The sequence below is a fragment of the Halichoeres trimaculatus genome, unplaced genomic scaffold (assembly GCF_033239565.1).
Source record: "Halichoeres trimaculatus isolate MK-OKI-2021-1 unplaced genomic scaffold, fHalTri1.1 fHalTri1_scaffold_3, whole genome shotgun sequence".
In the NCBI taxonomy this organism is placed as follows: domain Eukaryota; kingdom Metazoa; phylum Chordata; class Actinopteri; order Labriformes; family Labridae; genus Halichoeres; species Halichoeres trimaculatus.
In genome coordinates this window covers 3,338,821-3,365,178 of record NW_027437181.1, presented here as the reverse complement: position 1 = coordinate 3,365,178, position 26,358 = coordinate 3,338,821, and the positions used below count along the sequence as shown (strand labels likewise).

General features: G+C 39.0%; 1 protein-coding gene across 1 annotated transcript; it reads right to left on the bottom strand.

Moving 5' to 3' along the window:
* Positions 1–4,293: 4,293 nt before the first annotated feature.
* ttc17 (tetratricopeptide repeat domain 17) lies at positions 4,294–26,353 on the bottom strand. Its single transcript, XM_074665687.1, has 25 exons — positions 26,098–26,353; positions 25,428–25,517; positions 23,811–23,980; positions 23,493–23,604; positions 22,216–22,347; positions 21,725–21,834; positions 21,469–21,616; positions 20,805–20,944; positions 18,459–18,619; positions 18,240–18,352; positions 17,900–18,052; positions 17,297–17,412; positions 17,019–17,175; positions 16,825–16,896; positions 15,453–15,677; positions 15,106–15,325; positions 12,326–12,445; positions 9,688–9,983; positions 9,448–9,601; positions 9,213–9,333; positions 8,704–8,863; positions 6,795–6,878; positions 5,686–5,805; positions 5,467–5,610; positions 4,294–5,343 (listed from the first exon to the last, which is right to left on the bottom strand). The coding sequence occupies exons 1-25, from the start codon at positions 26,266–26,268 to the stop codon at positions 5,212–5,214; spliced, it is 3,621 nt and encodes a 1,206-aa protein (XP_074521788.1). The 5' UTR covers positions 26,269–26,353; the 3' UTR covers positions 4,294–5,211.
* Between the last annotated feature and the right edge of the window lie 5 nt (positions 26,354–26,358).

Genomic DNA, 26,358 nt, shown 5'->3' with positions numbered 1-26,358 from the left:
AAAATGGGGTACGGCACCATACCACAGGAAAGTATTCACTACAACACATTATGAAATGATATGATAGATTATAAAACAATTTGTTAATCAGTAGATATGAAACTACAGATTGTTAGTTTATTTGTGGTTTTTATTTTATCATTATATGATTTATTTTTGGTTCATATTATTACTTATTTTGTTCTTAATATGTGTTTGACTGTTTATGTTTTCTCCATTATTTTATTTGTACACTGACATGATAAATTCTTGAATTCATTAGCAGTAGCTTTCGTTGCATTTTGAAACTTTCAGTGCTTGAATGTAGAGAATTTACATGTAAATATCTAAATATTACTCTTGTTTACCCAATACCTTTAAATCCAACTTCAAGATAATGTTGTAAATACATAACACTATCTAGAAAATCATATAAATGTCATTAATCTGTATTTACTAAGGTCTGGTATTATAATTTGTAGCAGTGACTGTCTGCAATACAAAAATAAATATGAATAAATGTGAAAAAACAACACCCACTGTTTACAAAGGCAGTTTCATTCATACAAACCAATGTCCCCTCCTGTGTGTTATCTGGACACACTCTGAGTCTGTGACTTTAAAATAGTCATCTCCTTTCATGTCGACGTAGGATATTCACTATTATTATGTAATATCTTGCAGCAACATCCATTCAGTGTTTCTATATTCAGCCGTGGTGAGCCAAATATATCTGTCACACACACTGTGAGGTGCAATAACAAATTTCAACATGGAAATGGGCATTAAAAGTTTTCTTTCTGAACAAATGCAAACTTCTTGCAATGCTTCTAGACCTACAGGGGTTAAAACAGGTTATTTAAAAGCAATTTTCACCTGCAGATAATTTAATAACTGAATGATGCAAAGATATAATAATGCATTAAATAATACTATTTAACAATCTAAATGCTTTATTTTGCAGCAGCATTAGCAGCCCTGCAGCAATATCTGAAATATCTGCATTCATAACATGAAAGTTAATTGTGCATTGTTTAAATGTGCAAGAAATCTAGCGAATGCAATGAGACGATTAGCTTATATAGCATATGCATATCAAATATTAAGTAGTATCCAACATTTTAGTGCACATAATGTGCATGTTAGAGGTTAATTTATGCACAAACATGCATGAAAGAAGCGCACTATGTGAACGCACAAAAAGGTGCATGGAAGTTTGTGTCGAGTTAATGCAATAACAACATTAGCTGCGTCAGCTGCAGCAGACTTAACAAAGGGCTCCCATTGAGTATACTATCACTCTGAAAACACTCAATGGGAACAGCATCACACACACACACACACCCATTCAATGCAGAGTCTCTGTGGTGTGCCAACTCACATGCCTATTACATAACAGGGCTCCTACTCCCAGGCCTAACGCCCCTGACAAATCCATGCACGCTTTGCTGCACATGAGCTATTTATACACTGCACCCAAGACAGGGCTGCTCAAAAATACCACTCCAGTCAATTATTCATTGAGAAACATTCCAAAACAGAGCGGGGAGCGGGTTCAGCTGCACCAGAATAGACCATGGGGCTAACAATAAATAAAGTCTGTTAGCATTGCTGCAGCCTGTTTGTCCTCAGAGCTTCAGGATCTGCAGCAGCAGGGCGGGAAATGTGCAGCAGCAGATTTGCCCTCTCATGTGTTGTGCTTGTATTTATAGGAGTCTGTGCATACACTTCAGCTCCTCTGCAACCATCTTGTTCCTTTACAGGATTCTAAAAATAGCAGCAAGCTCGGTGCCTGTGCCATTTTTAGTTCCTGCAATTTAGAGGGAAAAAAACGCAGCAGGGGAAAAAAAAAAGTGCTGTTTCGCAGGATACTATGTGGAAGCACTTTTTTTTTTTGGGATGTGAATGGACACGCTGTTCCATCTTTGTTCCAAGACGCTCCAGGCTCTATCTGCAACACCACGGCCAAATATATACGACTTTAAACAAACTCTTCATCCTACATTTTTATTCAAAGCAAAGTAAATTAATGTGTGGGAATATTCCAGAGTATAAAATCCTCAACAATCATAAATTTTGTTTTTCATCTAAAATCAAGCAGAGCAGCAAAACTCTGAGGTGTGTAAATCTTACTTGTGTTTTGTTCTTTGTGCGTAACTTTTTGCATACCTGCAGATAAAATCTTGTCACTGCACCAAAGGGAGTCAATGCAGTGACAGAATTCAACATTTTTTTAAACTGACTTCTTCGCAAAAGGTGAAATATTCATTTAATCATAAACAGTTGTGCCATGATCTTGACCCTTTTAAAAATCTGTTGAGAGTTGAAGCAGATTTTTTAGGAAGTGTTTTTAACACAAGTTAATTTCTTCAGCTTCCAGAAGTTAAAATCTGATCATGCTGGGGAGGTTTTGATGAGTAATCCTTAAAAACCTTTAATAATTAGTAATAAACTATTCATTAGAGAAGCTGCCTTTAAGAGATGTTCTGATTTACCTTTAAGCTGTTGCTGCAGTTTGCTGTCATGTGTGTCTGCAGTAAAGAAATGTGTGTATTTAGAATAAAAAGAGTAGTACGTTTTAATTTTGGTGTATGGTGGCCAGTGGGTGTCAAGACGATTTGCAAGAGCCACAACACGAATGCAATCGCCACAACTCACACAGAAGTTCAAAGAGGTTAGTTATCCTAACGGACACAACGAAAGATGTAAAAGTAAGGAAATAATTTTCTTTTTGAACTTCACCTATGATAAATAAAGCCTCGTAGGGGTCTCACATTGTAATATCTTTCATAGTACTTATATTTATTTGTTCACCTGGGAAATACATCATCTTATATTTAGCTTTATGAAACAATAACGTTAGCATTAAAGCTATAGTTATCATAAATGACGATAAAAAGAAAACAATCATTTACTGACTTTCACAACTTCTCTATGTTCATTAGGAAAACAGTCCTCTTAAGCATCGTGTTTTGGCTAGGGATGGTTACAGAATTAGGTACTTTTAGGTACCGACCAAATTCTGTCGAAAGTACCGGGTACAGATTCATGTAAAACGAAAAGGTACCATGTTTAGGTACCTAAATGCATCCTTGTGACTGTGAGGGAGTGGAAGAGTAGGTGGAAGGTTAAATATAAGTTGAAAAAATGTATTTTATTAATAAACAAATAGATTTTTTATCACATAAACACAAAAAAGTACAGAAAACTGTTAGTGTTGAGTACTAGTACCAATTGCCATATCGTTTCAAATGTGAAAGGTTCCCATCTCTAGTTTTGGCTGTACTCCCGTTGTGTTGTGCCTTTTGCATTCATGATTTTGCTTTTGCATTTGCATTTGGTTGTAACTTGTGCATTTCAGCTGACACCTACCGGCCACCGTAGCAGTTACTTTTAATTTTTTTTTCTTTCTCAAGTTTTTTTTTTGGGCTTTTATGCCTTTAATGGGATAGTTTAGGGGACAGTGGATACAGCAGGAAACAGGGCAAGAGTGGGGAGTGATGTGCAGGAAAGAGGCCACAGGCTGGACTCGAACCCAGGCAAACCATATGAAGAGCGACCTAACACACTGGGCCATCTGCGCTCTGTAGCAGTGAAATTTAAGGCTGACAGCATCTGTGTCTGCATCTAATAGCGTCATATATGTGTGAATGCAAAGATGTGTAACTGGGGGAAGCATAAACAATAATTTTATATCGTTAATTATCAATTAATATTATTAAATACTAGATCGTATGAATAATATACTATCTAGTGTTTCTGTGTTGAAAATGGACATGGAGGTGTATTTTACGTGAAACAAGAGCAGGTGTAATTAACCCAACATACCACTGATAAAAATGTTTACCTTATTGAATCTTCATTCATTTTGTTGCTTTATAATCTTAGATATAGATATGTTATGTTTTATTGGCATGTGTAAAATCTCTCTATTAGATCGATCATCCACTCTCCAATGATGAGTTGCTCTTAAAAACAGATGAAGCTGAATTTTTGTGCACGTTATGCATTCTTTAAAGATCTGCTTTTCCAAATATTGTGTTTGCTAATGTATAAAATGTTTGTAGCATCAAGAAGTATAAGAGTTGATAAACAGTGATCCAGTAAAACAGGTTGGACAGTGCCACCTTCAGGCCACTTTGAGAATGTTTCCACAAATCTGCAGTTTTGTTTCATGGGGTCAGTTTTTCAGGATTCACAAACAAACAAAAAACATATTGTTTATCGTGCATTGCGATCTCCAGTGTACTTTATGCCAAGCACATCATTTATGTTTCCAAAAGAGACGACAAAGTGACGCAGAGGAAAGAAGTGATGAAATCCACACACTGCCTTTAATACTGTACATTTAATACAGATTTCACTTTGAGTTTGTCGTATAGAAAGCAATGGCAATTCCTTTTTCCTGCCTTAAGTTTTCCATAACTTCCGAAGCAAATGTGATAGCTTATTTCAATTTCTCTCTTTTGTGTTTAAATTACCTTGGAGCAGAATCAAAAAAGTTTGTAGGTCCCATATAAATAGGAATGATACAGAAATAAAAAAAAGTGCAAAAACTTGAGAATTCACATTCATTTGATGAAGCGGAGAAAGTGAGATGTAGATTTTTCAATCACGGCTCGTTTGCCTCCTGAGTTTGGAGGCGAGTATTCGGCCAACTTCAACAAATTGATGTAAAATTTCTTTCCATTCTGAAATTTCCAGTTAAGTCAGGTTAAAACATGGCGCCACCTTCAGGCTCTGATGTGTTATTCTCAACCTCCTTTATCAAAACCTCTCAAAAAAAAATGCTAAAAAACTTTCAAAAATGACAGAAATTTGAGCTTTTCTTCCAATTTGAAAAAAATAATCAGATTTTCAATATATTAGCAATATTTAATTTAAACCCCCCTTCTATTAATTGCAAGTTGAGCAAAAATGAGGCTGAGCTTGGCTGTCATTACTTCTTGATTGTTAAATAACAAGAGGCCCTGCTTTGGAAAGATGAGATTGTGGGTAAAATTATCTACAGTTGTTTTAAAAATCTAAATCTTTGGGGAGCTGACTCTCAAAAACAATAAGCATCCAGACTCTCCTGGATATGAATCTGAAGATCTCATCTTTGCCACGTTTAAGATTCTCGCATTGATTTTTTTAAGCAAGACATCTGTGGTCTCCAGATGAGTGTGTATGTGTGTGTGTGTGTTCTTTTCCTGTGTGTATGCATGGTTGTGGAGTACTTCCAGGATCAAATCAGGGCTGACGGCGTTCCCTCTTGGTGAGCAGGTAACACTGAATGGTTCGTAGACGGTCTTTGGCGGGGGCGAACTCTGGCTGCAGCGTCAAAGTGGACTCGTACCAGCGCATGGCTTTCTCAAACTCCTCCTGAAGTCGAGAAACAGAAAGCACGTCAACAGATGATGATGCTTTAATCAGTCGAGCGGTTATTTATGCAGCGGTTATCACACTGCCACTGAGTCAGAATGATGGCAGGAAATTTGACCTCACCATTGCGATATAGACGTTAGCGAGAGTGAAGTGGTTCACGACAAAGTGTGGGGCGATTTCCACCGCCATCCGGGCGACAGTGAGAGCGTCCTCCCATAGCCGGGCGTTTTGGAAGATGTTGGCCAGGCTGATCAGAGGAACGTCCTGCGCCACAGTTCAGAGATTAAATAAGATCAATGATTTGAGTTGTCGTAACTGCGAACCACACGTCTGACTCACCTTCATCTGATGAGGGGCGTAGTTCAGGGCCTGTCGCAGGCAGTCGATTGCTCTCTTTCCTTGACCTTTGACCCTCCAGTACAGAGCAGCCATGCTGGATAAAACCCAGGACGTCTGGTTCTGTTGGATACACATTAAACATCCTATTAAGTGTAACATCATAGTGTTACAATAGCTGGGTGTTACTACTGATAAATTATGTACAGAGATGGCACTTTTCTCTGTTCATCTCTTTCCTCCAGTGAAACAATGAAGAACAGTAGAAAAAGGCCTCTTTACACACCTTAACCATGTGATATTCTGAAATAGTGACATCTACACTTTAAAACATAACATCGACTTAAAAATAAAAATAAGAGAACCCAACTCATTTTTTATCAAAATGTTATCAACACTCATTTTAAACAAGTAATAGAAATTTGAGACTAAAAAAGTTGAAAAACTTTGTTTTTGAGTTGGGTCAGATAAATTAAGTTATCAGCATCAATTATTCCCTGACTGCTTGGCCGTCTGCACACCATCAACACGTTTTTATTAGATCACGTCACACATGTGCAAATAAGCCCTGATCTGTGGTGATTTATTCATTTCTGGAGTGTTTGTGGGCAAAGTTTCTCTGTAATTAAACTTCACAAAAGTGCTCCTTTACATTTTAGGAAAATGTTTTTTGCAAAGTTATCTTTCTTGTGATGGTGTTTTGTAACCGTGAGTGAGGGTATGAGACCCTGCTGTACATTGAGATGACGTGCGGGGGGCATAGGCTGTCTATGCTCCCCACTCACAGTTACAAAATGCTGTCACAGCAAAAGATAAATCGATCACTAGGTACAAATATAAGAAAATCAAAAGTAGGGTCAACTTATGTTTTACAGTGTAAACAGAAAGCATTCACAAAGTGAAGCTGATTCGCTGGGTCAACAGAGGTTTCATCATTTTGCTAAAAACAAGTGTCTATTCAAATTAATCTGATTTTACATTTGTATGAGTTTGATATGACTTTTCATGATGCACACCAACCTAAATGATCAAATATTCAACCGTCAGTGTTTGGAGTTCTTGCTCTTGTGCCTTCAGGTGTTGATGTTAGTTGAAGCATTCAGAGCCCTTACCTTCTCAAGAACTTTAGCGATGCGTGTCCCAACCTGCTCGAAAGACTGAGGGGAAAACTTATCTTTACCAAGATTCTGCAGGACCTGAGGGTTAGGACAAAAAGAACGAGTGAGACAGTGCAGGAAAAGGCTGAACTGTTATTGTTATTTGGTAAAAGCCATTTATCGTGAATATATCACCATGACTTTTCCCCTCGAGAGCCAACGTGCAGCGAGACTGTAACGCCAATATGTAATAACTCACTTCATTATGTAATAGCATGGCATTTTGTAATAAAATTCTTCCATGCAATATGTTATACACTTTACTGCATTTTGTAATAAGTTCTTGCATACCATGTAACAAACCAAATATGAAACAAATATGAAAGAGCTCAAATTACAGACAAAAATGTCAAAAATGTTGTAACTGTCCCTGGTCCCCCCTACAGCACAAAAAAGGTAAACCTTTTACATTTTCTGTTCATATTCGTTTTCATGTTTTGTCTGATTTCTATCATGTAGAATATATGCACAATATAATCCAGATTCTATGGAGGACCAAAACTGCCAAAATCAAAAATAAATCAAAGTGAAAATAAAAACAAAAAATAAAAAAATATATACATAATTAAATAAATAAATAAAAGTGAAAATAAAAACAAAAAATAAAAAATATATACATGATTAAATAAATAAATAAATAAAAGTAAAAACTAAAATAAATGTGGAAATAAATTTAAATATCAATAAATTAGTAAATAAAACTGGTCTGCTCTAATATTCATTTTATGGGCAGACACTGCCAGCAAGAAATACAGCAGTAAATAATATTAAATAAGGGGGCGGTCCTAAGTGTACCTATTGGTTGGTCCACATGTGAGTGTGAGTGAATTCAGTAACATTTTGATTTAGATTTGACCGATCAAACATGCTAATAGTTCTTAAAATAAATGTGGATTTATGATTCATGCTGGTATGCTTAAAGTCAATGGCGTTCTGACGGTATGTTGTGTTTTTTTTCTTATTAAGACATCCATTTAGGTTGTTCATTACATAACACACCAAGTTTTTACATTTTGTTGATGGAAAGGTGCAACAATTTGTACAACAAATTTTTGTATTAAGTGACGCAATATGCGAGAAACCAACTACATCTTGTGTTAAAGAATTTAATTACAAAATGCGGCATTATTACACAAGGGAAAACATATTACATTATTAAATATTGAGGCATTACATAATGTGGCATTTAATTTTATGTTTATCTTATTTGGCTTTCCTGTCTTTTTAGACTTTTTATTATCTTTTATCTCCTACAAAGTTTAAGTCTGTCCTCTTTTATTCACTTTTTCTGTGTCATCTTTTCATATTTGCTTTCCTGTTTTTTGTTTTTAACTGCCTTTTATTACCTTCTTTCCTTTTTTTTTTTACTGAATGTATGTTTTTAGCTTTTATTTCAGCCTTTATAGTCTCAATACATGTTGCATGGTTCTTGTATTATTTGGTTCCTATGACATTTGCTCTTGCTTTGGTCTTTGTGCCTTGTGTCCTGCTTTCATTTCCCTGTGCTTTGTTGTCTGCATGTTCTTTTGTTGTCAAAGCACTTTAACTTCTGTTTTTAAAGGTGCCCCATAAATAAAGTTATTATCATTTTTATTACATGGACCAACCAGTCTGAGCTTATAAATGCATTACCCCACAGGTCAACCCTCATTCTGTATCTGTTTCTATTCTCCCGAAATGTTAGTCAGCTTCATAAATTTCACACAAGGTTTACAGTAGTGCATTAATTTAAGAAATGACCATTTAAGGCTTAACCTCAGCTTTCAGTGTTTTCTTACAGCCCTGATCAATATTCAGACTGACATTTTTCCTCTTTTTTACACTCCTTCTTTTAATTTAGAGTCTGGTTGTTACGTCAGCGTACCTCTCGCAGCTGGCTCTCCCCGGTGTAGTGGATGGCAGCTCGATTGGCCACCCCAGACAGGTGATCCAAGGTGTGCATACTGGCAGCCAAGTTTGCGTTGCATAAAGGTTCAGCTGCCGGCTCCTGGAGCGGGGTGGCAAAGTCTATGTGCTCTGTAATGCTGGAGGAAAACATGGAGGAAAATATTACAAAAGATTTTTCAAATGATGAAATGATGTGAAACAAAATGTCAACAGGGCAGTGATCTTTTTTTCTTTTTGGTGTTTACTTTTACTCAACATTCAACTGTTAGAAAATAAAAACACACTGTCTGTCTTTAAAGTTTGTGCATCAACTTCCAACTTATTACAGATGATAAAACAAAGAATCCTTACAGCACAAGGATAGTGATTCAGCGATAAATAAATCCTCAACAATGGAGAAATCTCTTTTATGAACTCAAGTCTGTCCCTCTTTGGGATTTCACCTGAACTAACATCTGACCCTGGTCTTGACAGAGACCGTCTTACTCAATGTTCTTGGCAGAAACAGCCAGCCAGGTGCTCGCTACAGTGGTGAGGTCGACTCTTCTTGTCCGCTGGCACTCCTCTGGTCCAGGCCAGCCAAGACTTGTGTAATCCCTCCAGCGACCTGTCCCAAAAACAAAACCATTTCCCGGTGGTTTTTCATGTCATAAAGTATCTCTGTGCGTATTTCCTGTGTTTATGCTGCAGGAAGTAAATAAAACGCAGGCGTTTGTCGTACCTGAGGGGCCAGGTGACGGGATAGTTGGCCCACTTATCTCTAAGACTGAGTGTCCTCCAGGTAGTGAATCCACAATCTGACTGTCGTCAGTACCAGCAAAGCTCTCTGTTTCATCAACCTTTGCTTTCCTGACCCGTTTTACCTGGAAGGTGATCTGACAAACAACAGACACTTTTAGATTCATAAACATCAGACCCACACAGATTCCACAATGTGAGGATCATGACACGGTAGCCTTACCCACTCGGCTCCCTCGTCATCCTCACAGTTCCCAAAGCAAGGCCCACCACCTGCCCGAGCGCCCATGACGCGATCGTTCTTCAGCACCCGGATACCTCTGAGGTCCCCTCGTTTTCCCCCGACGTCCAACGCTCCCTCAAAAGCTCCCATCAGGTCCTCCTTCAGTTGCCACTCCTCCTCGCCTTCCACTCCTCCACTTCCAAAGGGGGAGGCCATTTTAGCCGATCCTGAGGGAGGGGGAGGAGACTGCTGCTGTCCAGCTGCTTCACCTGAACCGTTACTGTCCAGGATCACCTCTGGAGGGCGGCAGACGGGGAAAGAAAAACAGAGAAGAAACGAGGGAGAGGTACATCAGAGGAATGTTGAAATAAATTAGATTTATAAAACAAAACTGTTTGAATTATTCCTTTTTCATATCGTCAAAACTAAAATGGTCTCTTTTAAAGAGGCTGTGAGGAGTTTGACAGTGATCCTGAAAAAGTCTCCCTTCCAGATATCTGCCTGATCATAATCCACACTTTAAAATGAGATTATCAGCACCAATATTACAAGTTACAGGTTATTTGAAATGATAATTCTTAGCCTCTTGATCGTCTCTATGACAACCATAAACTGTAAAAAAAAATGGACGTCCGCTTGCTCGGCTTGAGGTGAGGTCTCCACAAACTGCTCCCCCTGGTGGCTGGCTGCAGTATAGGTTTAAAAATCCATCTCCCCAGTCATTCCAGATGGGCTGTGGTCAAACTTTAAAAAATTAATACACCTGGTAGAAATGTTTCTCACGTCCGATTGTTGTGGTGATTTGAAGATATTATTTGGCTGTCTTGTATTCAAGTCCTCTTTTTTCTGAAAAGTTTCATTTTTATTAGTTATTTGAGGTTAAAAACAAGGTTTTATGTAACGTTTAACGATTATTGACAGCTGCCGTTCTCGTGTATTTTTTTTCGGGGATTGTAAAATATGTCTGGAGGTAGAGTCATGAAGTGATTAGACTCTCGAAAGAAAAAAAAAATCATTATTTTTGTCACCCAGCTCCACTCAGATTCTCCCAGAATACCTCACAGTCTCTACAGCGCAGACTCTGGCTCCAAACTGCTACAATGGTGGCGCCTGAGACGGCGGTATTTTGGCTTCAAAACCGTAAAATGATAAATGGCGGAGCCACGCTGTCCACTCTACATACAGTCTATGATGACAACAGAACGCTAGCTGATGAAGTTTAGTAGTGAGAAGAGAGATCTGTGTTTTTCTCTGCTGAAAATGATTTCTGAGATTAATTTTGTAGTGATGGTGGACACTGGAGCCTAACTGTCAGACAGAAAAAGGACAGAAGAGCAGAAGAAAGAGAAACAGGAGAGAGATAGAGCATAAGCTAAAGGCTAAAAGGGCTAAACTGTTTGTGCTAATGTTGACTCCAACCCACAATCAGCAGTTATTCTGCAGTGGTCTGTTCAAACTTGAGAGTCTATCAATAAAATGAAGAGTGAGGTTATGTTAGCTCTGATTGGTAGATGATAGGGCAGAACGATTTCGGAAAATAATCTAATTGTGATATACCATGCAATTTTATTTATTTTTTTCATTTTTAATTTTTATTTAATATAATTTTTTTTTTTTTGGGGGGGGGGGTAATTTTTGCATTATTTACTAACGCAATTAATGAAATCATTCTATATCATTCTATAGTATGAAGGTCAGGCCTACATGTTTTGATGATGAAATGAAATAGACTGAAGGTTTGTGTACATGAAACTTTTTAAAATTCTATTTTCATATATTGCAGACTCTGCAATTTGTAAATATCACACTGTTACGTTGCAATGTCAGGTGAAATGTGATAAATCGTTCAGCCCTAATAGATGACTGGGAGGACATAAGCAGGACTTACTAACGTTACACACTACAAACACGTCTCACAGGACTGGGCTGTTTGAAGAGCTACTGAACTAACTGACGGTTTGCTTGTTGTCAAGTAACCCCCAATTCACACATGAAGCGTGAGCGCCGTGCAATGCGCCACACACTGCGCCGTAATCAGAAACCACTCTAGTCAATTATTGCATCCACACAACACTTGCTGCGAGTCTATTTTGGCCAGAGTGGAAACAGGAAATCAGACACAAAAACGATAAGAGCATCCAGTCATTTCAAAATAAAGCTCCATGCTCTGGCTCCCGATCTTTACTTTATTAGTCTATACAACACAACACATTTCTATAAGGACAACAACAGAAAGGAGGAGGAAGACATGGACTGAAGGTGCTGAAGTTTTTGGAGGGCCAGGTGAGTTGTACATGTTAATAAATCACCATGCAAGTACGTTGTCATGGGTGGGAACATGGGGCTCTCTTGTGATCTCAGGTATCCAGCTACTTTGGGCGCTACCCTGCGCTGCACGATGCTCCAGAGACACATACAGTGTGAATTGGCATGTGCCCCAAAACCACGGCGCTGCGCTCACGCTTTATGTATGAACTGGGGCCTAGCCTACGGATATGTCGAAAATTTGTTCTAATACAAACACAAATGGTTAAAAGTTACATCTTTACGACAGTGTGCATGAGACTCCAGGCAGTCACATTAAAACAGATCTTCCTCGCAGCATCTTTAAATGTATGTGGTTTGTGTGTCTTCTTACTCTCAAACAGCAGCGAGTCCTCCATGGCTGATATAGCTGGAGCTTCCTGCTTCTCTTCGCTGCCTTCCCACTCCTCCAGCTGTATACCAAGGTCCTCCTCAGTCACGCAGAGGTCACCATCTGGATCAAAGAGCAGGGACTTAATGGGTAACAAATATACTCCTGACAAGACAGATGTATTTCTACGTTCAAAACACAAAACCAATCAGTTATAGATTTGAATAAACTTATTCTGCAAAGATGTGAACAGGTATTCTGCTCTGATGTGGTAGATTTTGATATGAGACTTTAAAAGCAGAGGTTACCCTGGGTATTACTTGAAATGACGGCACTAATCTGAACATTTTTTTGTGAACAGAGCTTCTATCATTACTTTTTCTCCTCAACAGGAGGTGATGCTTTTCAAATTTTCAGCGAAAAACTTTTTTCTATGTGAATAAAAGGAATCAGTGTTTTGGGATAATGTTTCAGAGCACTCCGCTGAATCTTTCTGCAATCTCAGTTCACCTCAAGCTCAGATTTTTCAGCTTGTAAACCCTCACAACCACTGAGCAAAGAGGTGTACGAACAGAAAGGAGATGCAATTTGTTTTATGCTAAATTTAGATAAAAGGGATTAGGTTAAGGTAAGATTTGACACAGAATCAGGAATGCCTTTTCTGTTGCTGCCATGCATGAAACTTTTCCAAATATTTTCTTCCTGATAACAGAAGTTGAAGTTTTGAAGCTTTGAAGATTTTAGCTACTTACAAAGATTCTGAATGAACAAATTTAAGACGTTTTACAGCATTAAAAAGACAAAACAATAAAGTTTCAGTCGTTTTAACTCCACGTAGGATTTGAAATGTGGGAGGAAATGTAACTACCAAAAATATTAACAATGTTTTGTTTTCATATTTCAACCTAAGTGACCTGCCTGAGAGTGGGTGTGTGTTTTAAAAGTGCCTTTTTGACTCCATGTACTCTGTGTGCTTTATGGGAGCAATATTTAGCCTCACAGAGCAAAATATAGACCCTTCTAAATTTGGCTTCGGCTATTTTCTGCTGCCTAAATTATTTAGTGGCCAAATTTCTCCACTTCAAAGCACTTTTCTCTTCACTCCCACTGATATGAATAAAAAGGAAGGCGCTGTTTCTATTCATGCCAGAAGCACGACATACTACCTGTTCCTCACAGGTACTCCTGCGACTTCAAGGGACAATGTGAGCGGTTTTTCAAGGTTTAAGATTAAAAAGGGTGGAAAGAAAACCTGTCTGTGCTCCACACTGAGTGTATTTTAATCCCATGACTAATTTCCAGTGCAACACAGCAAGCGGGTAGAACATTAGCAAAGCCCAAAAAAGAGTTGTGACAAGGGTTTTTCAAATTATTTTCTCCGTACTAAAAACAAAAATAAAACTGGATTCCTTTAATCCATTTTGGAAAATATGAAATAAAAGTTTTGGTTTTTTAATGCTGCATTATACTTACAATACTTATTTTAAAAAGTGAAATAACAACCTCAGACAGTCAAATAACTTCAGAAAGTCATGTCACATCTGCTCTGTCCTGCTTGTTGATTCAGATTCTTTCTTTCTTTCTGTCTCTCTGGGGTGTTGATTCAATATAAGTTCCGATTCTTCAATATTTCTGATTTTTGAGATTTTTAGTTTGCTTTTTTAACACCAGACTATGGGAAAAAGTCGAATGATGATGAGTAAGTGCTTAGCCAGTAAGTGCTTTGAGGGTCTGGTGAAAGCACAAATATGTTCCTTGCAGTTTGCTTATTGCACCAATAGAAGCACAGAGGACGCCATACACCACGTCCTCTACACTGCACTTCCCACCTGGAGGGCCGAAACACTTATGCGAGGATGCTATTTGTTGATTACAGCAGCGCGTTCAACACTATAGTTCCATCTAGGCTCATCAGGAAGCTCCAGGACCTGGGCCTGCCCACAGCCCTGTGTGATCTGATCCTGGACTTCCTGACGGGCCGCCCCCAGGTGGTGAAAGTGGGCAACTGTATGTCCACCTCACTGAGCCTGAGTACCGGAGCACCACCGGGCTGTGTTCTCAGTCCGCTCCTGTACTCTCTGTACACCTATGGCTGTGTGGCCTCTTATCCATCCACCACCATCGTGAAATTTGCAGATGACATGGTGGTGGTGGGGCTGATCACCGGGGATGACCAGATGGCATACAGAGAGGCAGTGGTCAACCTGGGGAAACGCTGTGAGGAGGACTGCCTCCTGATGAACGTCTTGAGTCTTTAACTGTTTTAATTAGTTTTTTAACATACCCGCTTTTATCCCTTATTTTATTATTATGTATTGTGTTTTAAACCACAGAGCAAAGAACCCAACACGTTTTTCACAGTGTATGTACTCGTACATTATCTTGTGACAATTAAGCATCTTGAATCTTGAATATCTACAGACTATATCAGGAGACAGCATTTTCCCCCATAAAGCACATCAGGTGAGTCAGAGAGAAAAAATTCACCCTCTGCTGGAGAAAAGTGTTAACAAAAGATTTATTGACAAAGAACCCCTGATTTGAATATTGTGTAACAAAAAATCCCGATAGATATGTGAATCAATTTTTTCTCCCACCTCTGAAAACACAACATGCCAACTGCTGTGAGTCGTTTTGCAAAAGCCTTTTTAATTTAACTCCAGACATGATGCTTAAGTTTGAAGTCTTTATCTCATTTGTAGTTTCTTTCCATAACTAAATCAAAGTGTACCAAGATAAAGAGTGATATTGAACCTAGAAGGTGTGTCTTGTTCCTTACTTACCTGGGCAGGGTGGTCTGTGTGAGAGGTTATAAAGGAAGGGGTAGAACTGCAGACAGCGCAGCAGAGGCAGGCTGGTGCGACACTGTTCACAGCCAGCGAGGGATGAAAAGGAAGAGGGGGAGGAGAGGGCTGTAACCAGGATGTTCCTGAAAGAGGCCAGGGCACCTGTCACGTTACCCTGGGCCAACTGCACGCTCACCAGGCTGAGCTGGATGCAGGGCTGAGGGAGGGGGAAACCAAACAGGGCCATGTTAGCTCGTACATTACAGGTTTTGTTCAAGGTGTGTCATAAAATCTGTACAATGAACTGAGTGTTTTCAACTCAGTTTGTGTTTTTGTGCCTCTACCTCTGATGCGTTGAGCCCCAGCGCCTGCTCCAGGAGTGCTTCTGCATTGTCTGTTAAGCCGTGGTGTAGCAGCAGGTTGGCAGCGTTGGTGAGGGACAAGTGGCGGTGGGAGGGCGGAGCTGAGCTCAACACTTGGCGCAGACACTGCAGGGCAAGGCTGCCGTTGCCTTTGGCCCGCCAGAATAAAGCTGCTTCATTGTGGAGCAGCCAGCGAGGTACAGTAGCCTGTACACACAGACATGGTTCTTTCAGCTCCGGGACACACAACTGGAAATAAATAATAGCGCTAAAAGGAATAATTTTTCATTTTTCAATCTGAATTGTAGGTACTATGTAGAGATGGGTATCGAATTAGGTACCAACAGAATTCTGTCAAAAGTACTGAGTATCTATTCACTTTAAGTCAAAAGGTACCATGTTCAGGTACCTAAATGTATCCTTGTGACTGGGAGGGAGTGGGAGAGAAGGAGATTTCCCATACTGGACATGAACACAGCATTACAGGGTTTTATACTGAAGAATAAATATATTAAATTAAAAAACATACATTTTATTATTAAACAAATTTATATTTTTTTCCCACATAAACACAAAAAAGTACAGAAAATTGGTACTGTTAAGTACCAATACCTATTGCTAACTTATTGAATTAGTACAAAAACTGGAAATTAAAACACAATATCTTCTATAACACTGCAAAAAACTGAAATCTCATCAAGTGTTTTTGTCTTATTTCCATTAGAAATTGCCTTTTAGACTTGAAAGGAGCCACGTCCAACAGACCAGTCCAGAAAAGTGTCTTATTACAAGTTATTTAAAGACAAAAATGAGGTCTGAATTTCTTGAAACAGGTGTAAAAAATTGCCAATGGAACAAAAGCAAAGTTACTCGTTTTAAGAAATTAATCTAGTTTCAAGCATTGTTTTCTTATTCCATTGGCAGATTTTTTTTACTTGTTTGAAGCAATTCAGACCTCTTTTTTGTCTTTGAATAACTTGAAATAAGACATTTTTCTGGACTAGTCAGGTGAATGTGGCTCATATCAAGTGTAAGAAGACAATTTTTACTTAAAATAAGACAAAAACACTTCATAAGATTTCAGTTTTTTGCAGTCAAATCAATGAAATAAAGTTATGGCTGAATAATTACATCAAGTTTTTAATAGTAAGGAATGTCAGAAAACAAGATAGTTTATCTGAGAACTCAAGCTGTAGCCCTAAAAAGTCTTGATCAAGTTATTGCCAACAAAGTTAATTTGAATTTCATAAAGAAAAAAACATCACTTTTGCCAGATTTGTGTATTTCAAGAACCTGAAAAGTCAGTGTAAGCATTTTTTTCTAATAGAAACAGAGGATAAAGCAGCATTCCTACTTGTTTCATAGCTTGAGCTATTCTGGAGCCAATCTGCTCCAGTGTCCATCCTCCGCTGCGTGACTGCAGAGTCTGTAACACAGAATAAAATCAAAGATTTTAATTCCTCACAGATTCATACATTAAAACAAAGACATGTAAAGTAGTTCTTTTAAATCACACCCACATTTATAATAATAAACAGGCCGGCGTACCTGGGAGGCAAAGGGATCCGGCAGTTCCTTTTCTTCCAGAGGCCAGTCGAGTGAGGCAGGCAGGAGGGCTGGATATGGTTGGGCTACGGGATCACAGTTTGGCACAGCTACTGTCTGAGGAGGACTGCTGCTCTCATAGAGGACAGCTGCTACAGGGCTGCTTTCAAACAACCAGAAAGATTTGATTTAGAAAACTGTACATGTATAAATCTGAAGATAAAGATTCAAATCAAAGTGCTTTGTTGTGAAATGTTTCTCCTCTGTGATCTTGGACTGACCTGAGGCCCTGAGATTCAGGTGTAAGGTAGTAGGTGGGCAGCAGGTGGGACTGGGGAACGTTTGGGTACTCATGGACACAGTCACTCCTCTGAGGCCACAACATGCGCTGTATGTCCTGGAGGCAAACACACACACAGAGACACTAAAGTTACAGCTCATTAAGACCATCATTTTAAGGAAAAAAAAGAAAAATCTGGCATCAAAAATAACTTCAAAGAAAACAGGAAAACTGTTACAGTAATGCCAACATGCCATTTTGCTCAGTTTTATATTCGTCCATCTATTACCAAGAGAAAACAGGTGAGCCAAATTGCTGATGGAGCCTTTTAATCTATTCCGAGAAGAATCTAGTGAATTTGGACTGTAATGAGTAACAGTCTAAATATGTTCATGTGTGAGGGATTTTTTTCTTAAAGTACTTTTGGCTCCCCTACGATTTAAACAAGACATGAAAGCAAAACTTTAGGAAGACGCATAACTTTGTTTGACAGCTGGTGTCAGCTTTGCAGATGAATCATTTCTCTCTTTCAGTTTTTGTTTTGATGGTGTGCTGAACAATGGAGCTTGATTGTAGAAACTGGACTCGTAGTGCTAAGTCTTGCCTGTGTGTAATCCTGCTGACTGCCCCACAGAGCTGCAGCAGGGTCCTGGTCTCCGGACACGGAGGGATGGAGCTGGGGGTTGTTTGCGGTTTGGTTGGCATTGCGCTCTGAAACTAGAGCCACACTGGAAGCAACTGACACCTCCTCGCCAAACTGTGATCAAAGACACAACAAGAAAGAACAGAAACAGAAACTGTTTGTGTGCTTGGATTGATAAATAATCCACTGAAATCTGCACAAGAGAAGCTGAATTTAATGATCCTAAAACTTTCTGACTCTCTTTATTCTTTAGGTTGTAGGAAAACTCATGAATCATTCAGTTTTATATCTCTAGACTTACCTGGACATAGTGGACATGTTCAAAGAGATCACCACGGTGATAGCGCACAGGCAGGTCAAAGGGGCAATAAAGACTGCGCTGCTGCTGACCCAGGCGACACATCTGATGGTTCCCTATAATAAATAATACACACCCAAAAACACACACGCAACCATTCAATTTGAGCTTTTTGTTTTCATACTGATTAAACTCTAGAAGCATCTGAGCAAAGCGTCATACCGAGCTGGGCTTCCTTGGCCATCTGGGTCTCATGGATAATGTTGCGGAGGATCTGCTCTTCCTGCAGTAGCTTGTGTTTGTCCAGGGCCTCCTGCTGGCGAAGGTAGTGGTCGTGCTGCTTCTGGTACTCCTTTAGCTCATTCAGGGTTCGCTGCAGGGATCTGGAAAAACACAGAAGGGTGAGGAACTCAGATACAGGACATTTACAGCCTTGGTATCCACAAACCAATTAGCATCGAATAAAATTCAAAACTGAATGACACTCAATTTTTATCATTTCCACTGAAGGTTAAACTAAATCCCAGAATAACGAGTCTTGATTTGACGGTTGATTTAATATCAATCAGAACATTTGTGAGAAAACTAATATCAACAGACATCTTGAGCTTTTTCCATTAAACCCAGTCCAGCTAGTATCCATGTATGTATGTTCTGTTATGTATGTAAATCCAAGGGTAATCTGAACACAACTCTACAAATAAACTTAAACATTGGACAAGACTGCCTCATGGTACTTTCCCCACTTTTCACTCCATTTTTTTTCACCTTGCCAAAACATCAATCAGTCAATAAAAAAAAAATGCTTGGATTGGCTTGGGGCTGAACAATTAATCAAATTTAAACAGACATTGCAATGTAACAGAGTGCAATTTTCAAACAGAGTCTGCAGTAAAAAAAAAAAAAATTTAAAAGAAGTTTCATGTACACAGACATGGAGGGGACACAGTAACTTGTGCTCCTTCTTCCTTAAAACAAGCAAAAGTCAAAATGCTGTTTTTTCTGGCAAAAATATTACACATCTACAAGGCTTGAAGTTAAATCAATCTGTCAATATTCTTCTGTGACTGTGATAGTTAAATGAAGATATATTATTCGTATCAATTTATGCTTCAATCTATTTCATGTCATCATAACATGTAGGCCTGGCCTTCATACTATAGAATGATATAGAATGGTTTATTAATTGTTTTTAGAAAATAATGCAAAAGATACCCCCCCCAATAAATAAATAAATAAATAAATAAATAATAAAATAAAATAAAATAAAATAAAACATAAAATAAAAAAAAAATAAAAAAATTGCATCCTAAATCACAATCGCAGTATTGGCCCAAATAAATCGCAATTAGATTATTTTCCAAAAACATTCACCCCTAGATTGACTCAAATTGCACTGATAGGTGTGTTTCCATTACACCTAGAACTGAGCAAAACCGAAATATTGCAATAAAAACATAGTAATCGAAACACAAACAATTCGAAAAACTCTAAAATTTTGATAAAAAGTTTTTATGCTCTCATGAGGTGGTTTTTCAGAAGTTTTGATATTGAAGTTTATCACAAAAGTGCAATGGAAATATGTTGTCGTGGCAACGCACCTCCCTCTCCTACTTGTACGTGTCCACTGCAAAACATATGTTAATACTGCAAAATCTCTGCTGTTGGTTGTGTTCAGTGCAGAGGTTTGTGCTCTTAGCCGTCAATAGTGAAGGCATCAGGGCGGCTGTGAGCTGGTCAGAGTCAGAGTGCAGCAGGAGGGAGAGGCGGAGGTGTGCGTGAGGTAGGCCAGGGACGATACTCAATAAATCAATCGTTTAATAATGAGTTTACATGGACACAGAGTGTAATTTGCTTCATCACAAAAGAAATTCTGCACGTTAACTCAGTTTTTTATTCAAGTGCAATTTTTGACTGAGAGCCCAAATTATTCTATTGTTTTTTTTTTTATATTTGAAAGTTATTGATATTCCAATAACATTAGTAATAAATACTAATGAGAAACAAAAGTTTGTTGCATTTGAAAGGGTGTATTGCATTATTATGATAAATATTTTTTTATATTAGTGGTTAACTTAGTTTAAAAATAATATTGTCAATAACATCGTTAATCGTCAAAAAATGTGGGACAATATATCTTCTAGCAAAATTTGTTATTGACCCAGGCCTAGTGTGATGATTTTCATTCATTAATGTTTGTATCCTCCTTACAGTTTGACCAGTGAATAAAAACACTAATGTTCACCAATCGGCATCATCATCAGTGCAGAGTCCGAAGAGATGTAATGTATTATTTAATTCCAGTTGTGCGCAATTGTAGTCGTAACACTGACCAGGCGCAATTGTTTTTATTGAAACTTCAGAAATATTGCTTTGATTTGGAGAAATGTGCAAAGGAAACGAAGCTACAGAGATCCAGATCAGGATAACTCTTATGTAGTAGTGTACTAAATCATGTTTCACAACATTGTGATGCCATGCTTAATGCCTATAATATCATGATTTTGTTTGCAGTAGTAATCCTGTTGAAACAGCCTTTAGGGTCTGCGTGTGTGTGCGCTATCCTACCTGTGCTGGGCTTCCAGGCGCTGCTCCAGCTTCTGCTGACAGAGCACAGCATGTTTCCTCCTCAGGGCCTGTTCGAAGCCTGGCTGGGCTTGCAGCGCCTGCTCGTAGCACAGCACTGAGTGGTTGTATTCCCCAAGCATCTGGTGAGACGGTGACAAAAGAGGAAAAAGACGAAACATTGATACAGTACACTGATTTGTTTCATGGAGAAATCTGTCTGCAACCAAAAAGAGCTCAACAAATTAGTAGAAGTGTTGTGTATAAATGATTTTATTATTATTATTAACAAGATATACTGAAGCCCTTGACAAATCCTGTTAATAATTGGTTGAACACGGCAACACGCTGTACCTTTAAACCATTAATCTTTGAGATAAAACAGTTGCTGACAGCTGAAATCTTGCCTGTTTGTGTTATGGGTAATATGAAGCCTAACTGCAGTGAGATAGTAAGACGCCTTATCAGGACTTCTGCTATCACCTTAGGTACACACGACACTCCCATGAGACACTGCAGCATTAGTAGCACATAAATAATAGCAACAAAAACTCATTCTTGTTCTGAGATACTATTCTTTTTCCTTTCCATCCCAGCCTTGAAAAGCCCTGAGTAAGTGTGTGTGACTGTGTAAATAGTGCAGTGTAACAGTTTCTGTTTGGCTTACGGCGTAAATGTTGCCCAAAGTGTAGTGGCTGGTAAACAGATCTGAGGTAAGGTCCAGGGCAGCGTGGGCAAGAATAGCAGCATCGGCTGAGAAGTGGGCCCGGTGCAGGATGTTGGCCATGTTGACCAGGGCGACATCTTTGTGCTGCCTGCAAATCAAACACACACACAGGCAGAGTATGAGAATGTCCACACCTGTGAGCAGCATTTCAGTAATAAAATAGTCAAGTATTGCCTCCTGATAAGCCTCACGGTACCTTGGGGAGAAATGCAGAGCACGCACCACACAGTCCACCGCCCTCTGAGGCTCATTCTTCATGCGCCAGTAAAATGCTGCCATGTTGTACAGCACCCAGGATGAGGAGTTCTGGAGCACAGAGTTATAAAGGAAGGGAAAGCTGTTAGGTGTTGTTTCCCCAGCATAGTTTGCCTGAATCCTTCCCTCATCAGTCTCGCTCATACCCTGAATATAACTGAGCTGATACTGACAATACAACCCATCACACAACCACCATGATTTTGTAACGCAGACAGAAAGGAAGCCAGATAATTACACATCCACAAAATCCCAACAATGCCCTGCTCCACATGAGAAGATATGCATTTCCCATTTCTACACAGAAGGCTGAATGAAATCTTTTTCTCTCTTCACACATTCAATGCTCGACTTTCATATCAGCAACGAGGGACATGACAGTGTTTCATATTTATACAGCTTATGGTGCAAACTTGTACGAGCAGACCTCACCCTCTGTAACCCCTGATGGATGCGATGGCCCACTTCATCAACGCTACGGCCCAGTTTATGAGACAATGAACCAAAAATGGGATCCTCCTTAGAAAGCAGTGGAGAGGTCAGATTGGCTCTCTCCTGCACACCCTGGAACAGACAGAAGGGATGAGTCACTCAGAAGATATTTACGCTGTCAAACACAAACGGCTACATTTCTGTTGTTTGCATAGTAAGCAGTGAGCTCACTCGGGTTACAAGTGTACAGAGTAAAAAACATGCCGGCCCTCAGAGCGCACAGTGTAAATATTATGTGTCTGTTATCCCTCAGTCTAATCAAAACAAGGAAACCCAATAATCAAAACACAGAAGGAAACATGCCAGGGATGAAACGCTCTGAGTTATTGCTCTGCTGTTTGTCTACATAGCTTTTAAGACATTAAAAGATAACTGCACTGGATGTTTTGAAACATTTCTGAGAATACAGCTTAAGAATAATCAGCTAGTACTGATCAATTTGCTTGACTGATGTGAAGAAATAACATTTTTTATGAGGTTTATGAAACAGAACCAGAATCAAGATTTAAAACAAAGGCCCTGAGATGTCAACAAGATGAAGAAGTGGGAGTTTATACGTTTCAACTTCTTCTTAATCCTTTTTGAACATGCAACTGACAATTTTGTTTGGCTCCTTGGTGTTTTTGTCTGTTTACTTTTGTTTATGCATAAATTTTGTTCTGTTTAAATATTTGCTCATGTTCAAAATAAAAATAAAAAAAGAAAGATCTACACCACTGAAACTGTGAGACTCTTCTGAACGTAATTAGCAACAGAAATTCTGAGTCCTTGGCAGGTTTACTTGAATTATATTGAAACCAGGCATGCACTCAGAGAACCATGGCCCCAATGGGATGTTGTTTATCAAAATGGAGCTGTGGACTCTTCTCCCTATTAAGACTGCATTTTCCATTGAGTACGAGTAAGGATCATGAGTAAGGGTAATTACAATTTTCACCACTACATTTTATCTGCTGCGATACACAAGGCTTCCCTGTCTCCAGCGGAAAACCTGCAGCATCCCTGTCAGAAAACGTTTTTATCTACATATGGCTAAACACATAATAGGATGCACTGAGAACGTTAAAATTTGTTATAAGCTATAGCAGTTTGTTTTTTTCTTTTAAACAGAAAAGATTCTGATGATGAAGTTCCTTTTCATCTCTTCAAAAAAGACTCCTTACTTCTTGTCATTTATAAAAAAAAAATGAAATAAAATCAAGTCACCCTTTACTCACCCTGAGATGCTGGAAAGCATGTATACTATAAGGAAGTTCAAACACTTTTGCACACTCTGGCTTTTCAAGATCTGGAGGCAGAGATGAGCGTGAATCCACATAGTCTTCAGGGCTATGAGGGTAAAAAACAAAACGACATTTTTAGCTGACAATATCATTATTTTCATGAAGAGCTGTGTAGTTTCAGGAGGATGTTTGTTACAGTATGCCTCTTTAGTTTGACCATGCCTGTTTTGCATGCTGCCCTCGACAACAAACACAAACACAGAGGAGGTGAAGTAAGAATTTGCAATGGTAATGATACCGAGGAGGGCGTACCTGATATCTTTGCTTTCCAAGGAAATATAAGTTCCATCATACAAATCCAGGTCTCCCAGGGGTACCTTAGCCATAACACAGTCTGCATCCTCCTTGTAGTGTCTCTGCTCCAGCCCCGTGTCTCTGTCCTCATTTTCCTCTATGTGAATCTTCTGTGCCACTAGCTGCTTCTACTCAAACATAATCAAAGAAGAAGAAGAATTAGTTATAAAATTGACAAGGACAAAGGTTTTTCTCCTAAGCAAAGATGGCTGTAACTGTTTTATAGAAAATTCATCCAGACAGAGAAAATGTACTATTTGCATGTTAAATAGAATGATACCAACAACAACAGATTTTGAGAACACTGATCAGACATAACGTAATGGAATGACAAGCCAAGTGATTAGCATTTGAGAAAAGGATCATGGGATATCCAAAACTGTAGCTCTTAAAGTGATACTCTGGGATGGAACATGTTGGGTCCTATCACAGGGTTTAGGGCAGAAATTACCCCTACAGCAGTGTTTTTGTGCAGCAGAAGCCCAGAGCGCTCGCACCAAACACCCCCTCCCTGCTATCAGCTGGTTTCCTCTGCACTCAGACGGGGCCATATTTTACTTGACCAAAAACACAAATAAACGGACTCCCACTGAAAAAATCTGATATCGGTCTGCACAATTAAAAGGTACCATGTTTAGGTACCTAGATGCATCTTTGAGACTGTGAGGGCATGGATGAAAAGGCAATTTTCCATGGTGGACATGAACACAGCATTTTAAGGTTATATACTGAAGAATAAGTATGTTAAGTTGATTTTTTAAAATATTTTATTATTAAACAAATTGATATTTTTGTACCAATACCGATTTCCAGGTACCGGGCACTGATACCGCATCGTTTCAAATGTGAAAGGTACCCATCCTTAGGCGAGTTTGGATACTCTAATGTTACAGAACTATTCATCTGCTCGTTGAGGGCAGAGAAATCCTCCACGCTCACAGCAGTCTCTCCCAGCTTGCGCATCATGTGTGTCTCTTTCGGGTTGCTTTGCCCAAGCCCAGAAAAGGAGGAGGGTTGGATATTTTGATTTTATTATAAAAACAAAATGTCACAATGTTATTCCTGTCTCCTTTAGTGCCTGTGACAACTGCATGTACATGATTGACTATGCAATTTAGCTGATGGCATCATTTAGCCAGTTTTAACTTCTGGGACAGCCAAAAGTGACGTTCTTTTCCGAGGGCTTGGCATTACTGGCTGCAGACCTTCATCCACAGCTTTGTGGCAGTGTAAAACCAATAGGAACTACTTTGCTAAATGGATGATGGAGAACCATCTTTGATAATGACGTGATGTTTTCATTGATCTGCGTGTGTCACACGTCTGTAAAACTGCTGTTCTGATCAAATGTCGTGGCACATGTAAACACAAGACATAAATAGATCACGTCGTAAATTAACAGTTGACCTGAGATCTTCAATCAGAATGAAAAAAGTCTGCATGTAAACCTGGTAAATGAAAGGTGTCTGAACACAGTGAAAAACAGTTTCTTGTATGTGGAGTGGGGTAGACACACCGCCACATTAGTCTGATTAAAGTAAGTTCACAGTGTTAATCAAAATGATATGCACATACCTCAAGTTTCTTGAGGTAGTTAACACGAGTCTCTTGTCTCATGAATATGACAACATCATGTGGATGCTTCAGATTCAATGGTGAGTCAACCTGAAACAACAGCGTGATATAAATAAACAGCAACATCGAAACATCAATTTTAAGTCTCAGTTAGGTCGAACAGCTCTGATCAGTGAGTGAATACAATGTTTACAGAAGTGCAGTCCTTCAAATTCCTTTATCAGATGTGCAAACTCAGCTGAATCGATTACCACAGCCTGACTCTTTCTCATAAACAGTTTTTTCTCCTCCAAATGTAAGACGCAGATTGGTGGCAGTCGAAACTAGGCAACACATATAATTCTTCTGACACATTAATGAACAATTTCACGAGTGGACTTTTTACATCGGCCTGAAATACTTTGGTCATCTTGACCTCAAACACCTAACAATCACGTCAGTATAAAGGTAGCTAGTGCAGGCTAACAGACTTAGCCAAACAAAACGAATTTTAACGGGAACTTCCCGTGGATTGTAAGATAACTAAAGCTGACAAATGGGTTATGTTTGCTTTAAATAAACAATTAAAAATCATGTACACAAATAGCGATTTAAATGTAACCGTTAGAGCTGAACAATATCCGAAGAGGCTAGCATTAGCAGGTCAATGAGCTAACGTTAACTGTCATACTTGTTGTTGAATCTTTCCATCCTCTGTGACAACCCAATGAGTCGTTGCTCCTCCGGAATCCACAATAAGAAAACAAAGAAGGATAAAAAGCTTCCCCTGAAGTGACGCTTTCCGCGAATAGTTGACACGACAGGGCTCAAACTCAGGACAGATTTTCCTGAGGTCCGCCATTTTTTCTATCTCAGTTTTTTTTTTCCTCTGTGGCGACCGTTACCAGCCTCCGGCCACGAGGCGGCGCTCACATGTGTGCACGAGGCAAAT